This window comes from Kryptolebias marmoratus, linkage group LG7, assembly GCF_001649575.2.
Source record: "Kryptolebias marmoratus isolate JLee-2015 linkage group LG7, ASM164957v2, whole genome shotgun sequence".
Classification (NCBI taxonomy): Eukaryota; Metazoa; Chordata; class Actinopteri; order Cyprinodontiformes; family Rivulidae; genus Kryptolebias; species Kryptolebias marmoratus.
The window spans coordinates 10,765,819-10,782,301 of record NC_051436.1 but is presented as its reverse complement, the minus strand read 5'-3'; the positions used below and the strand labels follow the sequence as shown (position 1 = coordinate 10,782,301).

General features: G+C 45.2%; 2 protein-coding genes across 2 annotated transcripts in view; both read right to left on the bottom strand.

Moving 5' to 3' along the window:
- slc16a13 (solute carrier family 16 member 13) overlaps nt 1-3,207 on the bottom strand; it is a 9,273-nt gene extending 6,066 nt beyond the window's left edge. Inside the window, exons 1-4 of the mRNA XM_037976344.1 lie at nt 3,027-3,207; nt 2,221-2,368; nt 590-827; nt 228-371 (exon numbers count right to left, since the gene is read on the bottom strand). Coding sequence (XP_037832272.1) covers nt 228-371; nt 590-827; nt 2,221-2,262 — 424 coding nt within the window. The 5' untranslated portion in view covers nt 2,263-2,368; nt 3,027-3,207. The remainder of the gene's footprint in view (nt 1-227; nt 372-589; nt 828-2,220; nt 2,369-3,026) is intronic.
- A 2,024-nt stretch (nt 3,208-5,231) lies between these two features.
- Nucleotides 5,232-10,194, bottom strand: bcl6b (BCL6B transcription repressor). Its single transcript, XM_017404090.3, has 12 exons — nt 9,808-10,194; nt 9,511-9,588; nt 9,209-9,423; nt 8,825-9,085; nt 8,610-8,738; nt 8,277-8,460; nt 7,984-8,186; nt 7,798-7,904; nt 7,568-7,711; nt 7,330-7,460; nt 6,106-6,243; nt 5,232-6,013 (listed from the first exon to the last, which is right to left on the bottom strand). Exons 3-12 carry the CDS (start codon nt 9,406-9,408, stop codon nt 5,873-5,875), a joined length of 1,638 nt encoding a protein of 545 aa, XP_017259579.1. The 5' UTR covers nt 9,409-9,423; nt 9,511-9,588; nt 9,808-10,194; the 3' UTR covers nt 5,232-5,872.
- Between the last annotated feature and the right edge of the window lie 6,289 nt (nt 10,195-16,483).

Genomic DNA, 16,483 nt, shown 5'->3' with positions numbered 1-16,483 from the left:
GAGAAGGGACAAGGTTTCACAAAATGTTCATCTGTAACTTGGACTTGTGACCCCATGACCTTGAAATCAATTGGGATCATCCCTAACCCACGAGGTGTCCAGCTGCGCAGTTTGACATTTCTACGTAACAAGATGATCAACTTAGAGCTCGGACAAGAAACTCCACCGTAACATAACGAGCTCAGGCGTATAAAAAACAGAATAAAATAAAAAAATCTCCATTTTACCTGAGATTACTCCCATAGTGAGGTAGAGATGGACAAGACAGGTGGCCTGGGAGGCAAGAATGAGGCCGAGCCCCGAGAGGAGGCCTCCCACCATCACTACCAGCCTGGTGTTATACGCATTGCAAAGTGCTGCTCCCAGTGGACCTGCAAAACAAACACACATTTTATTTATAAATTTACCAATCAGTTTAACTCCTGACAACACTTAAGGCCTTCTTACTACTTTAAGATGAATGTCAAATATACCTTCACTTACCTGAGCTGCTTCGTGGCTGTACTCATTCATTCAAACTACACTTCAGCAAATATTTTCCAACACATCGTCCTAAAAATTGATCACACGGGGAGGGGAGGGGACTCACTGAAGAACTGCTGCGCCGCCAGGCCGATGGACGAGATCCAGGAGATGGCCTGGGCGCTCTCGTCGAAGACGTGGACAAACTCCACGAAGAAGATCCCCAGGCTGCGCATCAGGCCGAAGACCAGGCTCGTGCTGATGAACATGGCGGCCACCAGCACCCAGCCCCAGCCTCCGTCCGGACCTCCGGCCCCGCCGCTGCGGTCCCCGGGTTTCGGCATGTCTCGTTGGGGACGGTCCACCTGAGGGAAAACGACGCGCAACGAGAGCGCGGGTGAGCTGGCCGCGTCCCGAGGGCGTCTTTAAGAAAGGGCTTCGGGGAAAGCAAATGTGCTGCACGAGTCTTAGACTCTGTAGTTGTTTCAGAAGCGTAATGATTAACTTCCAGCTGGCCAATAAACTCTGTTTGTGTCCTGTATGTGTGACCGAGTTGCTTCACAAGCCTTTATTTACCTGATGTAAGTGAAAGGTGACAGACTCCTGATGAGACGTTACTGATCACTTTAGAGTTCAGTGGGTTCTGCAAACTAATAAACTCCTTAACCAACACTCACTGGACCAGAGGGCCACTGTCCTCCATGTTTTCCTTGTTTCTCTGCTCCAACACACCTGATTCAGTGGTTAAATCACCTCTTCATGTTCTGCAGAAGCCTGTTAATCACCCATTGATTGAAATCAGGTGTGTTGGAGCAGAGGAACAAGTAAAACATTGAGGATGGTGGCACTCAAGGACCAAGATTGGAGACCCCTGGGCTGTTAAAGCTTTCAGTCGAGACTAAACACGCGGTTAGATGTTTGACCAACGTGAAAATGAGGAGATGAAAAATTAGTGTTGAATCGTTTCATTAGCAGTGTATCTTATTAATTCGGTCTAATGAAACGGTTCTTTCGGCTGCTCCCTTCTTCAGGGGGCGCCACAGCGAGCGAACGATTTGGCGATTTGTTTCACGCCGGATGGCCTTCCTTTCCAGCCTAAACCTGGGCTCGAACCCGCAACCTCAGGCTCACAAGACCGCGGCACCGACCACCGCAGCCCCTTAATTTTTCATTAAAAAATAAATAAATATGAAACGCTTTAAATTCAGACACAATTAGGAGCGTCTTATTAGCCCAGTCCAGTGAAACAATTCAACGCTAACGCTTGGGTCAGAAGTTCTCATGACGTGGAGGTGATTTCATTTTTGTTTTTTCAAGCGTCATTGGTTCGGTAATTTGTTGACGGTCCCTAAGTAAACCACCATGTTTAGGAGGCAGGAGACACGGGGGTGAGCTGCCAGAACCGGGTCAAACGGCAGGAAGACGCCGCTGAGTCCAACCTGGAGTCCCCCTGGTGGTCCTTTATTTTGTAGAGTGAGTTTGCAACTTTTTTTTATTACTTGCTGGTGTATTTTTGTTTTTTTTAAGTGTTTTGTTCTTTTTGCTCCTGCCTATTTTCTGTAATCACAGCATTTTTTTTTCTTCTTTGCATTAGTTTTTTTTGGTGGAGTTTGTATCATCTGTGTCTGCCGTGCATTCAAACCATATAAACCGGCCTTTTTGGCAGAAAAAACAACACAATAAAAAAGTCTCTTCAGTGTTAAAGTGTCTACAAAGTAATGCAAAATAAACGAGAACACGTCGTGTAAAATAAGTGACCGTTGAATCGGGCGAGTTGGAGCAGCGAAGCCAGTAAAACATGCAGGACGTGTCCCTCGGGGACCAGGGTTGGACACCCCCGCTGGGGACACTTCAGCTCATCCTGTCCTCCTCACCGGTGAAGGCGCTGTTCTGTTCTGCAGGAGGCCTGCGCATATAAATCAAAAAAAAAAAAAGTTAAAAAACAAAACTGGACTTATATTCTGAAAATATTGAGATAAATCCAAAGAAGCAGGTTTAAAGTTACCAGTATCACGTGATGAGACTTCTTTAAATGATTTAAACAAATTTACCAGACTGGAAAACTGACCCCTAATATCATTTATGAGCTGTGAAATGAGGCTGCAGGGAAATGTCAGTTTTATTTTGAAAGAGTGCTCAGCATTAAAGCGACCGGTGTCTCAGGCAGAGTTTAAATCCTTAATAAATCTTTTAATAAATCTACTAATAGATCATTGTTCTCAAATTAGCCAATGAATTATGAGCCTTGAAACTTTGACGTCTATTTTTACGTTAAAGGCTTTTTTATTGGTGATAATTGATTTTACGAGTTGTACTTGAACGCAGCGCTCATCGAGACTAATTCATCTCCACAGGGGCGCTTTTTTTCAGCAGTTTTATTTTATTTAAAAGTTAGAAATGGTTTAAGTCGTCTCTGTTAACGTGCTGCGAACAGAGCCATGCTGTTGTAGAATATTCCTGAAGTTTCGGAGAGTTTTATCAGAGATCAGCTGCAGTAAAAACTAAAAACCTCCGGATCAGACCGGAACGAGCCGGAGCTGAAAGTTTCCTGAAACTGAACTCACCTTTTCTCCCTCTGTGTGTGTCCGTCAGCTCCCCGGGGTCCAGGGTTTACTGCAGAAAGCAGAAAACTACAAAATGCATCAACACGAGACTTCAGCGAGAGCGACAGGAGCCCTGCACGCGCTGCTGAGTCTGCGCAGTGAGAGCTGAGGCCGCTACAGGTGTCCCAGCCGCCATGTTGGATCAGCGTGGGCAGTTTCTGATTAAATCAATCAGATTTAATGCAGAGAGAAGACGGGCAGGGGTCCTGAGGGCTGGAGCTGTTTGTTTGTGTGATAAACGCACAGCTTGTTTTAGTTTGAAGGACTGTTAGTAGTAAATATCTTACCTGCAGTAGGAATTAATCATATATTAAACTTTATTAGGAAAGAGGAGGAGGCAGATCCATCCATCCAAACATCCATCCAACATCCATCCATCCAAACATCCATCCAAACATTCATCCATCCATCCATCCATTTATCCAAACATCCAAACATTCATCCATCCATCCAACATCCATCCGTCCGGCCTTGTCGTTAGCTCGTCAGTCCTGTTAGGATTAAACTCTCCCTCCAAACTCAGGTGATCAAAAACGCTCAGAACGATCCCCGCTGTTTCAGGTGGGCAAGATGGATATTGCTGTGCTTTATCCCTGTTGAAGTTTGCTCAGAAAGTTACACCAGATTATGCGACAGAGACTCAGTCTGTCACAGACCGGCAGGTAAAATGTTACCAAAGGGCCAGATGTGGCCCGCAGGCCTTGAGTTCCAAATGTGTGACATAAGCTCTTTAATGTCCTATAATGATTTTTACAGTTTTCACTTTCATTTCAAATTGTCACTTGTTCTTACGTGCAAAAACAGTCTTGTAAGTTTTGCATTTCACTCACTGTATTACACATTACTTTGGTTTTATTCAAATTAACTGGAGTAATCATTCGGTGTCCGTATTTCAGTCTCTTTGCTCGATCCGGGTTGCCTGCAGTGAGTTATTAAGTCCAGCAGAGGTCGCCATTAAGCGATTCCTCACAGTGCCACGCTCCATCGCTCAGCGCTAACAGAGAGCTCTCCCTCCCATTAACTCTGTCTGTTTGTTAGCAAAATATCTCATGAACCGATGAACAAATTTCCTTGAGATTTTCAGGAAATAATCATTGGATGTTCATCGACAGCTCATTAAGTTATGGAGCCGAACCCATTAGAGATGTCCACCACATCCAACTGACCTTAGAAAACACAAAGACGGCTACAACCCAGTCAGTTTTGCAGATATTGCACTAAGATTTGGTGTGGTAGTAGCTGAGAGTCACTCACAGCACGGGCTCCAAGCGCTACACACCACAGAGGAGTTTTTCCTTAAAACTTTAATGCTAACTGTTGGAGTGAGCCCCGTTTGTCTGTTAGCAAAATGTGTCACGAACCAGTGGACGGACTTTGATGAAACTTTCAGAAAGCGGTCGACCTTTGGAGTCAGCTCAAATCAAGATGGCCGCCACAGCTAATCAGTATCATCCAACATAAACACGGCTACAGCTCGGTCATTTTTGCCAATATTGAGCTGAAACTTGACGTAGTAGTAGCTGATTGTGACAGCTCCAAATGGCTGTAAGGTCATCTTCATCACAAGCTAAAACTCTGGCATTAAGGGCGGCGGGTGATAGGCATTCAAAGGTTTTTTTGGACTTTTATGAACTGATTGATGGGGAGAACCTTTGCGTTAAATCTAATTAGATGACCGGAGGACTTCTTTTATTTTTATTTATGTTTTCTTCTGTACAGGATGGGTGGAGGGAGAGTTGCTGAAGCTCGGAAAGTCCCGTCCGAGCCTCCAGTGTTTTGTCGAGGCGAGCGCAGACAATGAGTCCAGCAGACTCATCGTGGAGCAGGAAACGGGCGACGGCAGAGGGTGGGAGAGTTCAGCGGGGGGGGACTGCGGGGGCCCCCCTCACCGCCGACCTCCAGGAAGCCGCCGCACGTGGCGTCGACTGGTCCTGCGAACGTGGAGCGCAAGCACCCGGGAGGAAACAGGTGCCCTCGGATTCATTGTTTCCACACCAAAATAAAAAAAAAACCCAACAGATTCATGAGGTGAATCACGAGCAGAAAGGGTTTGCTAACGAGAGGAAGGGCGTTCGGGGGGTATGTTAAATCTGTCTGCTATAGTTACAGTTAAAGACAATAATAAAAACAAAAACAAGTTAGAGTGAATGAACACCGAACACCAGATGATAGAAAAAGGCTTTAATTTAAATTTGTCCCGCAAATGAACTTCAAACGGTCGATAACAATTCAGTTGCTTCCAGTTGTCTCGTCTGAACGCCTTCGGCGGTCACAACACGATCAGTTTATAAATCTATTACTGCACAGATACATTCTTTCAGGCCCCAGGCCGTGAGATTAAGATAAATCTGAGTTAAATACACATTTACGAGAGAAAAACCAACGAAGTGCTCTGCTAAGATTTAAAATATTTAATCCGATCCAAACCTTACAAACCCCTCACTGACGCTTACTTCGACTTGCTTTAGCCTTCCTTCCATCGTTCACAAACTTGCTCTTTCTGTCAAATTCATCTTCGAAACTCTCTTCCCCTCTTTACGACTCCTCTCAAACCTTTACAATGACTTGCCTCGGCCCACTCCCAACATTTCCTCTAAAGCATTACTGGGATCCAAACCTCGTCCAACGATATGCTAACTATCTCTTTGTTACTCTAAATAAAAATGTTTATTCTGCTTTTTTCTTTTTTCTTTTTTTTTTTTGTAGCCTAAAAGACGTTGACTGGCACCTTGGGTTAGAAACAAATCTGGTGATTTGACATTTTCCTGACGGACGCGAGGGGTGCGCAGTGAGCCCCCCCCCCCTCCTCAGCAGGCCTGCAGAAGAGGCTGGAAGGGCTCGGTCAGCACCTTGTAGCGGATCTTGGTGTTGGTGACGGCTCCATGTTTCTGGCGCAGGTGAAGACGCAGCTGGCTCTTGTGCCGGAAGTGCAGGTCGCACTTTTCACACTGGAGGGACAAAAGGGTCCATCAGATGAGACATCCGGGACACGGTAAGAAAAATAATAATAATAATAATTTTAAAAAAAAGTCTGACTTACAGAGTAGGGCTTCTCGCCCGTGTGGATGCGCAGGTGGCTCTTCAGGGTCTGCAGGTGGCGGAAGCGGGTGCCACAGGTGTGACAGGGGTAGGGCTTCTCCCCGGTGTGAATCAAGACGTGGGCCCTGAGGTGGGCCACCTGACGCCGGGGACAGACACGGGACAGGTTTGAGTGGCGCAAACGGTCGTCGAACAGTCCCAGAATTCAAGCAGAATTTAAGGTCAAGGTCGCTTTATTAAAACCCGCGGGGAGACTTGTTCTGCTGGGGTTCAAAACATTCATACAGACGTTCAAACATCATAACGCCAACAGAAATAAATATATTAGAGCTCACAACTCAAGTCAAAGCAGGACACAAAAAGGGACTTTAAAGGACCATTGAAACAACTAAAAAGTATTACATTTAATACAGAAAATGTCTCTGGATTGATGTGATGTTCTTAACTCTGAGAGTCCGTAACTCGTTGATTGACCCACCATTGATTAGACACTTTACCTACAAGCAGTTTTAAAGATGCTAATGGGTTCAAAATGGAAGTCTGGTTTATTAGAACAAGTCTGCATCCTTTTAAACTGAAACTAAAAGCACGTTTTTACTGGTATAAGCGCACTGAAAGGCCCCTCCTGTTCGAGATGCTTTTGTCTCTTCTGGACACCAACCACTGCTTGGTGCTGCAGGATGTTTCAGGACCTTTCTGGCCCTTGAAAACTGACATTTTCCAAGGGGAGACTTTGAAACTGTAACAGCCAGAAAAAGTGCTAATGAAACTGAAGTGTCATGGTTGGACGAGGCCATAGTTCGTCAGAGAAACTTGCTCGGGGTCATGAAAACACGCTAATCTGTGACGGTAATGTCTGTTCGAGGGTGTGGTCTTGAGTCCCACTGTTGCCACAGAGAACTAAAAGAACATAAGTGCTACGGTTGTTATTTTTGCACTTCCCAGTGGAATATTTAGGCTGCTACGCTTTGCATCTTTGAGTTACGGGTCAAAGGGGGAACAACAGGAAGTAGGGTTCAACCTTAATGTAGATCAAGGGCAGGGTTTTCTGTGGGAGAGACGACTTGTTTATGGTGTAAAATTTGACCTGTTTGGAACTTTGCAATAACAAAACACCCTTTGAAACCCCACAAAAGACATTTAGCACGACACCCAACATGGCTAACTTGGATTTATTAAACCCTGGACCTTTTCACCCTCATAATCACAGACCGCAGGCTCTCACCTGAACGAATCTTGCGCCGCAGGTGTCGCAGCGGTACGGTTTCTCTCCGGAGTGAATCCTGGTGTGGGTTTTCAGGTTGGCCGGTCGGTTGAACTGAGCTCCGCACACGTTGCAGCGGTACGGCTTGTCTCCTGTCAGCACAGAGGTCACAGTTGTACAAATCTGCCGCTCATTCTCGTATTAAAAGCAACGACTGAACAGGAGAGTGCTTCTGGGAGAACCCAGTCTCAAGTTTCACCTGAGCAGACCGATTTGGTTGCTTGAAGGGCGCCAGAAAAACAGTAGGGCACGAAGCGGTTCTCGCGTTTGACTGGAGGCAAGTTGAGGTGGGCGGTTTCTGGGTCGGGAGGGGCCAGTTTTGGGAAAATGGTGCCGGGTGACACTGGAAAAAGACATCAGGGGTAAATACCATCTTATTTGATTGGACGATTGAGGAGTTGTTTTTGTTTTGTTTTGAGTCTGCCTTACCTGGTCCCTCGTTGTAGGAGGGAGGCATCGTTGTCTGATCCACAGAGGGAGGTGGCCCGAGGGGAGGGGCTCGGCCAGAACCCTCGTAGCAGGAGGCCTGCCCCTGTCTGAGGAAAAGAGGTTTTAACAACAATCTTTCTGTTTTCCTGGCTAGGATTTGTCATACTTCTTACTGTTTGGTTATACCTATCAATCTGACCGGGCACTTCTCCAGACCACGCCTCTGTTGGAGCCTTTGGAGTCGAATCCATCCTGTTGTCCTCCTGACACTGGAGCTCCTCCGTCTCCTCTACTTTGACGGCGGCAGCGGCACAGAGAGGATTCAGAACAATGTACTTGTACTTCTTCCAATTGCAGGCCTTTGGGTCTGGTGTGGCTTTGGTTTCACCCTGAAATAAGTGATTGAAAGTCGTCTGATTAATTTAGCGTTCTCGTAGATTCAAAACGTGGCCACGTTGGCCGGCGCTCCTGAGACGCACCACGAGGTTTGTGCTGCAGGTGTTGGACTCGGCGGGAGAGCTAGGGTGGCAGCTGGAGCAGTCGGGGCTGCTCGGGGAGGAAGTGGGGCCGATCAGAAGCGGATCTTCTTTCAGCTCGCCTGACCTGGGCCGGCGGGTCGGGAAAACCCCTGGCTTGACAGAGCTCTCGAGGACAATGGGGAACCTGCAGGAAAAACAAAGGAAGTGCTGTAATGGGCTAAACTTGTCGACAGGCCAAAAAAACAGCTAGCCGCTTTTCTGGTAAAGCGTAAACAAAAGGAACTGATTTCAAGGCGATGCAGTCATTTTCAGATTCCTGGTCTATTCACTGACCTTGTTTCTCCTGGGACTGATCGCTGGGGTCTTGGATCAGGCAGGTCCCCTCCTTTAGGGGCTACAGAGGCTACAGATATCCTGGAGTCCAGCTCCAACCAGGGGTATCTGGCACTCACGTCCTCTGTGCTGAGAAAGAAACGCCATTCTTAGTACTTTCCTGCACGAATCGAACGGGAGATCACGAGAGACAACGGATTCTCCGGGCCCTTTACCAGTGCAGCTGCATGAAGTCCCGGCATGTGTCGGCCACGTGGTCCATCTGCAGGTAGGCAGCGACAGCCAGCACTCCGGAGACGATGCTCGGGGTCAGAGGGAGGCGGGAGGTGTACATGAAGTCGAGCAGCAGGGAGACGCAGGATGGATCCAACGTGTTGGGGAGAGAGACAGTGGAGAGGTGCTCACTGCCGCCGCCGCCGCCGCCACCGCGGCCCTGGAATAACACCCGGCAGGAATACAGGGAGTAGAAGAACCCACTGCACAGAGAAGGGCAGAAATATGAAATTTAGGAACGCCTGAGACGCCAAACTTCGACAAGCTGAGAAAAACTGACGTCTTTTTATTTTCGTAATCGTTTCGTTGTGCACTTGCGCACTAACCTGCAGGCCACGAGCACGGCACAGTGCGCCTGCAGCTGCACGCTGCCTACGACCAGCGTGGTGTCAGTCAGGACGCCTCGGTGCCGGAGTTCGTTCAGGTTCTGCAGCACGTCGTTGGAGTGACGGGTGAACTCCTTCACGTATCCCTCAGGCCGCATCGCCTGCCCTCGGTCAGTCCTGTAGACTCCCAACACTTCCATCAGGCTCGCCCGGATCTGTCAGCAAAATTATATGACATACGGTATTCCTAAACCAACTGAAATGATGAACGCTTGCATTCATTTAGTTTTAGATGGACCTACCTGTATGCAACTGATAGAATAAATATGTTGAAGTGTCCCAGACACATCTGTTAGGTGAGACCAGCTCCCTACTCGTACCTGTATGAGGAAAAAAAACTAGTTATTTATTCATAACAAATGGTAATTCCGAATCTGACAAATTTGCAAAATGTCATAATTCTTCCTCATTACAGGTATATTTGTAAAATAAGGTCAAAACTAAACAGGCTAGTGAAGCAAACAATATTCAGACAACCAAAGAAAAGGAAAAGAGATAAGAGAAAAAGAGATATCAGTTTTTAGAGAATCAGGACTCACCCCGACCAGCAGGGACGAGAATGAACGTTCACCGCTGTGCCGTCAAACCCTTGGCTCGGTGTTCGGTCAGCAGTCAGAGACGAGGAGCAGCCTCCTCTGGTTCAGAGGTAACTCTGTGAGCACAGATCGCCGACGGGGAGCTCTTTATAATGTCCTGCAGGAAACTCCCTTACAACCAAAGCTGCTTGTTTCCTCTTTCCTCAATGGCCCCACGCGCGAGGTGGAAGCAGAGCAGGAAAAGCCACGGCCTGGCCTCCAGGCTCCAAGTATTTTTAGTAGCCTATTAGTTTTTCTAAACCCCCATGGCTCTGCGAGAAGTAATGGCAGGAAAGCTCGGTGTGTTTTCGTGCCACGGTGAAAAAATATGTAGTTGAAGCCCTCGGGGAGATGCGGTACGTGCCTGTCTGTCCAGGGGCGAGCTGCAGAACATCCCCCACCAACGCCTTCCTATACCCTTCGGCCCTCTCCAGGACAAAGGAAACCACCACAACAGAAGCTGGAACACCAGCTCATTGTTTAATAAACAAGCTGTTCTCCAATCATTGAGATGTTATCGCAACAAGTCATTTTTCAAAAAAATTCAGGTTGATGTTTAACCAGAAGAAAGAGGCACTGAAAGCCAAGCTATGAAATGCTTCGTTGCCAATCATATCTGGTTTAAAAACTAAAAGTTGAACTGTACAAAGGGTTGTTTTTTTTTACATATTTTACTTTAAATGAGCCAGAATTGTGTGCAGTCTTTTAAAATGGTCTTGATCAGTTTTTCTGGCTTTCTGAAGGTCTTTCAAAGGTTTTATTTGGACTTTGGCAGCTTTTTCACCCATTTTCAGTCAAGAAATGATCGACTTTTGAATCATTCAGAGAAGAATGAACCAGTTTTACCACTTTTGGTGTCGACACATAGCAGACAACTTAAATAACTGATTTTAGATCAGCTCTTGAGCTAGCAACTAGCTAAAATACTAGCTAGGCCCGTGACTTTGTTACTAGCAGCTGGTCACCAAGACACAATAGTGAATGGACTCGTCGTAGCTACACAACCTGACAACGCTTTGCATTTTGGGTAACTGGGTAACTACTTTGATTTTAGTCAGCATTGTCCACTTGTTTGTCCTCGCTATAAAGTGGACTAGATAGCAAACAAGTAGAGAATTTGTTCGTAGACGCTGGTAAATTGGCAACGTATGTTCCAAAAAAACAAGTCATACCGTGTACTGTAAATATTAAAAATCGTAAGTTCTTAAAGGAGGCCAGGGTCTGTTAGTTCTTAAACTGGATCTTTGAGATTGTGGACAAAGACTGGGCCCAAGAATCAGCTAAATGCACCAACAGAGAGTTCTCTATTTGTTTCCAAATCTTGTTGTCGAATTCACAAAAAATACCATACATAATGTAGTTTGTGTGTTGTTGTTTTTTCTTTATTCATGGCTGGTCTTTAGGAATCATTCTGCAGATTTTACTAGCTGATATTTGTCACAAAGACACAACTTGTTCCTATTTATTTAGTCAAATCTATGAAAAATACCTTAGATATCACAATTAGACAAGGTGATTCCCAAAGAGCTATTAGCTGAAAACTTGTCAAACAGTAGATCATAAAGTGAAGAATAATACGCCTCTCTGCAGTTGGGTTTTTACTGGATTTTTCTCTCTTTTTTAAAGAGAAAACTTTCAGGAACAGTTCATCTGTCCAATATGCTGTCATGTCCCGTAACGAGGACTGGATGAGGGGAACAAGCAGACAAAGCCCAAAGCGAAACTCTGAAAGACCTTCAAGAAGCTTGAAGCGTTACTGATCAGGACCAATTTAAAATATTACAGGAAAGTCTGGCTTCTTGAAAGCAAAATATAAAGAAACCAGGATTCCTAAAGCATCGTATGTCCTAACTGTGGTGAAGATTCATGAAGACTCGTGCATAGCTTTGAGTATTTGTCCTAAGAAGAAAAAAAACAACCAACCACATTATCTCCTTTGCGGAGGTAATAAGTCCTCCATACTTTGTCCGGAAGCCTCTGGCTTGCTGCCTGAAAGCAGAGGCAAAGTGTTATGAGGACCGAGAGGAAGGAAGCAAGACAAACTAGATCTTTCTAGATGGGAGACACCTTCTCTTAGTGCTGAAAAACAACAGTTACCCCACCCTGAGTGAGAGAAATGCAGCCGACAGATGTGCAGGAACTTCCCCCCTACACACACACACACACACACACACACACATCGAACTAACACACACAAAGAGTTATGAATACATCCTGTGAAGCTGCACAGAGACATGGATGAAAAACGCAGGACATCCGTCAAAATATAAAGCAAAGCAGGAGATAGAGGAGAAGAAACAGAGGTGGGGGGGGACAGGTAGTAAAGGAGTGAGGGGGACTGGGGCAAGGAGGTCACGAATGGCTGAAAAACAAGCGGAAAGTTGGCTCATCGTCAGTGAAGTCGTGACTTCACAGTTCATTCAACACAGCAAAAGTGAACTTTGAACCAAAGTGTGTCCTTTGAACAAAGTTTCAAACAGGAGGAGATTTTCAAAGAAGAAGGGAGGGGGGGAGATAAATGCTGCTTGGGACAAAAACCTGCAGGGGTGGCCCTTTTACTAAAACAGAGGGGTTATTATCGCCCACCGCCAATGAAAGCTTGGTCAGTTTTACAGATATTGACCTAAAGTTTGGGGTAGTAGTAGCTGACAGTCATCCACAACAAATAATACAAGCACTAATAGATCACACAAGGTTTGACTGACTAGAACGACTAAAGCTTCATAATTTTTCAACAAAAGAGCATCTAAAACTTTGGTATGCAAGGTGGTGGGCAGTATGCAGTCCTTCAAAGAATGCTACTTTCCTTCTATAGGATTTGATTTGGTCTAATTCAGCAGGCAGTTCCAGCGTTAACATCTGCGTTCTCGGTGTCCGCGTTTCAACACTCATGAACAGAATGCAGAGTAATGTGTAGTTGCCCCTGGATTTAATTTGACACTTCAGTTGCAACACTAAACACGGCTGAGATTTCTCTCTCGCATCCGAAAATCGGAAGTCAAATGTTCGCAGTGGGACGTGGAGCCCATGTGAGCGTCCTTGTGCTTTTATGTGTTCGGATGGGTGTCGGGTCAATTGTGTTCTATGTGAAAGAGGAAAAAAAAAAGAAAAGAAAAGAGGAAAAACCATAAAGGAAAACAACGATTAAGAAAACAGTGTGGGAGATGTAGGTCTCTGCTACTTCCAGGCATTGTGAGAACAACGGATGATGTGGGTGGGAGGAGGGGGCCGGCTGAGGAAAAGTGAGACCATTACTAAACGGGTTCACCAATGGCCGGAAGCCATTGAGTCTGTCCCGTTGGCGAAACTGGGCAACCCTCTTTTGCGACTTCCTGCCTCTCGAGCCATCTGTCAGTGCCCATCAGCGACCAACTGACCCTGTTTGTGTTCAAACGGCAACGCGAGGAGCCGTGCGAAACCCCTCGGTAACGCCGACATGAAGGGCTTCCCATCGTTTTGTGGTTTCCTGGGGTCGCTCTGGACACAGCCGTATCTGACGGGGTGTGGACTTGGGGCCGTGCTTTGACTTCGGAGCTCGCTGCCAGTGCCAAAGAGTTGATGTCTCCTGCAACAATAACACAGATCTGCCTCTTCCTGCGACTGCGGAGCTTGTCGGGACATATATGGGCAAACGGCAGAGAGGAGGAAGAAGGGAGATCCCTGGGAGCTGCTTCGGTTGTTTATCTGCAGTTTGGCAGAAATAGAACAGGAAACAAAAAAGTAAATTGTTACATTTTTTTACATGGTGAAAGCAGTGGGTGTCTAACATTGGGTTGGGTGGAGTGAGAGAAAGAAGACAAAAATATGGTTAGGGGGGGTTTTAATGGGTTAGGGACAGTTGACCCAAATCTGATGAAGCGGGACATTATAAAGCCACATCTGACCTCCTTATAAAGACAATCCGGGTACAAACAGTACACCAGTTAAGACCAAACTCTCTGTGCCATTGTGTGTCTTCAGACATTTATTTATTGCAAGATTTAAGGAGTCTTCCAGACAAAACACTTCCAGACACTTTAATGTCAAATATGAGCAACACAGCTGGGCACAAAGCTCAGTAATCTTCAAAAAAGAATGCTACGTGTCAAAAATTGTACATTTTAAAGTTTACAGATGATTCTTGAGCTTCGGTTTTATTGTGTTTTTAATTTATCTACTAGAATTTACTTCCTTATATTTAACTTGCGGTTATGTATGATATTTATTCAGCCAAATAAAGCATAATCTGATTTTAAAATAATAAATCAAAACCATAAATTGTTGTTGAGTCCATAAACTTTGTATTCTTGACATGCTGTGGGATTCAAAAGCCTGGTTCGGATTTTTAATGTGGGGAAGGTTATGAACAATTGATATCTTACCTGTTGTAGATGGCTCCTCAAGCGAGTTTAATTCTGACTGGAATGATGAGCTAATGGCTAGTCAGAGTGAGGACAAGACCAAAGGGGATTGCTGACATCTTTAGAACGACTCCAAACTGAAAAATTTCATTGCAATTTATGCAAAAGCTCCTTCTGTGCAGCTAGCTGTAGCACTTCCGGCGAGGCCTCTGGTACTTCCTGCAGAAATATCAGAACATTTCTGCAGGAAGGCTGTCATTGAAAACTGACAGCAATGACATTTTTGAGATTGGACTTGTTTTAAGACGTCAGCCATCTACTTTGGTTTTGGCTCTGCTTAAAGAAGCTGTTTTTTTTGTTTTTTAATTTACACCACTTCTTTACGGTCGGGAGCCTAAAACACTTTGCAGAACTATAAAGGATGATCAGACAGAACCAGAACAATGAGAACCAAACTCAGGAATAGAACTGTTCTGGGAACAAACTGCAATAAGTAAAATTCCTCTCAAAAAGCAGCGATCCCCAGGGACGAGGGGCATCTCGAAATGCTTTCACATGAGGTGAAATGAGGCCAAACACTTGGATACTGTACAGCTGAAAAATGTTAGCATTGCACAGTGAATTGTCAGGATTTGCCTGAATGCAGCTTTGAGATTTGCACAAAGAGGGGAGCGTATGAGGAGCTGACACCTCAACGAAACTCGGATACCGGAAGCGTCATTATCGCCTCAGTGGATTGGATGATTCGTTGGACGAGTTCAAAACGTAGCCAGAAAATGACTTGAGACGGAGCCCTGCGTTCCCCACACGTCACAAGAAGCTGTTTGAGGCGTGGTCGGGTCGTACGGGAGGATTATGAGGCGTTATCGGGGTTGAGGAAGTTCCTGCTCATCAGAGGCATGCAGTTGTGTCTGGCTCGGCTACTCTGCACAACTGAATGACGGCTCGGAGCAACAGGTTCCTTAACAAAGGGACTGTCTCTGCTAGCTTGTTTTTTTTTAGGCATTCAAACCGTAGGAATGGTATAAGGTGAAAGTTTAGTGGTTTTAACACCGTGACTTCTTCAGATGTGTATACTTTGAAACTGGTAATGGGCCTTTGAAGTCACATTAAAATGTTATTAATGGTAAATGTTAGTTAGTTCTGTGTTTATTTTATTTTGCACCAATTCTTAGTCAAATTAATTGAAGATATTGTGCCACCCACCTGCACTTTAACGTAACATTTTAACTTGCAGCCCGCCAAGGCGCCTATTGACTTAGACCCTCATAGATTCTGATAGGGGTTTCAGATTTAAACACCTCTGTTTCAAAATGTCCACGTAGGCCTTTTGATTGACACCGCTTTGCCTAACTAGGTATATCTATGGTCTCTCCAGAGCCAACAATATCCACTGAGTACTAACTACATACTAGTTAAAGTTACAAAAAGTTTGACTGCTGATGTTAACAATTCAGAGTGTCATCTTTACACTGAGACCAAGCTTATGCATGTACTCCAAAGGGTTCAAGAAAATCATCTAATTTGACTTGGGTACGCTTTTTCCAGGCATTGTAGCAATTTTGGGGGGGTCTGTTAAAGGGTCAAACCATTTTTGTTGATAAGTTAAGTGTATGTCGTCTCCTATATTGTTGTTTTAGATCGCTGTTTTATGGCTGCTGACCCCTTGGTCAGGTCACCCTTGTAGAAAAGATCTGGATCTGAGTGGTTTTTCTCTGGTCATTCTTTCTGGCCTGAATGTTCTGTTTATAGGTCAAACTGGATGACAAAGATGGAACAATTTGACTTTTTTATTTCATAGGGAAGTTGTTACAAACCCCACCTTGCTGCCATCTTAGAGCTCGTTTCATTTAAAATCGAAGCTCTTATATTATGCAGTGCTGTGCTGCTTACCCAGCACCAACACATTTAAAACAGCAGCAACATAAAACACAACAGATGGGCTCAGTTAAAAGTTCAATCATCTGATGACGAATAAAGATGCTATTTTTTCAGAAATCGGTGGTTAGTTGGGAACTCCCAACTCTGATGTTCTAAATCCAGGTTTACATGAAACGCCTGCGCCTCATTTTGTTCACATGTTTGAATACAGAAGATGTAACCTGGTAACCAGAATTCTATTTCCTGAGAATTCCCTGCTGCTCGATGACATCATCAGCCTCAGATCAAAGGTGATGACATCAAAGGCTATAGTGATGACATCATCTCCGATCAAAGGTGATGATGTCACACAAATTCTTGATTCTGCCATTACCCAGTGGACCTTAGAAGTGATAGGAGCTTTACGCTTTGACAGAACG

Bases quoted from the DNA above. Each gene is read 5' to 3' on its own strand.
- bcl6b (XM_017404090.3), bottom strand. From the start codon at position 9,408: ATGGAAGTGTTGGGAGTCTACAGGACTGACCGAGGGCAGGCGATGCGG. The intron at 7,461-7,567 runs GTGAAACTTGAG...CTGTGCTGACAG, and splicing joins AACCAAATCGGTCTGCTCAG to GAGACAAGCCGTACCGCTGC. The intron at 6,244-7,329 runs GTGAGAGCCTGC...CCCCGGCGTCAG, and splicing joins GCGGCGCAAGATTCGTTCAG to GTGGCCCACCTCAGGGCCCA.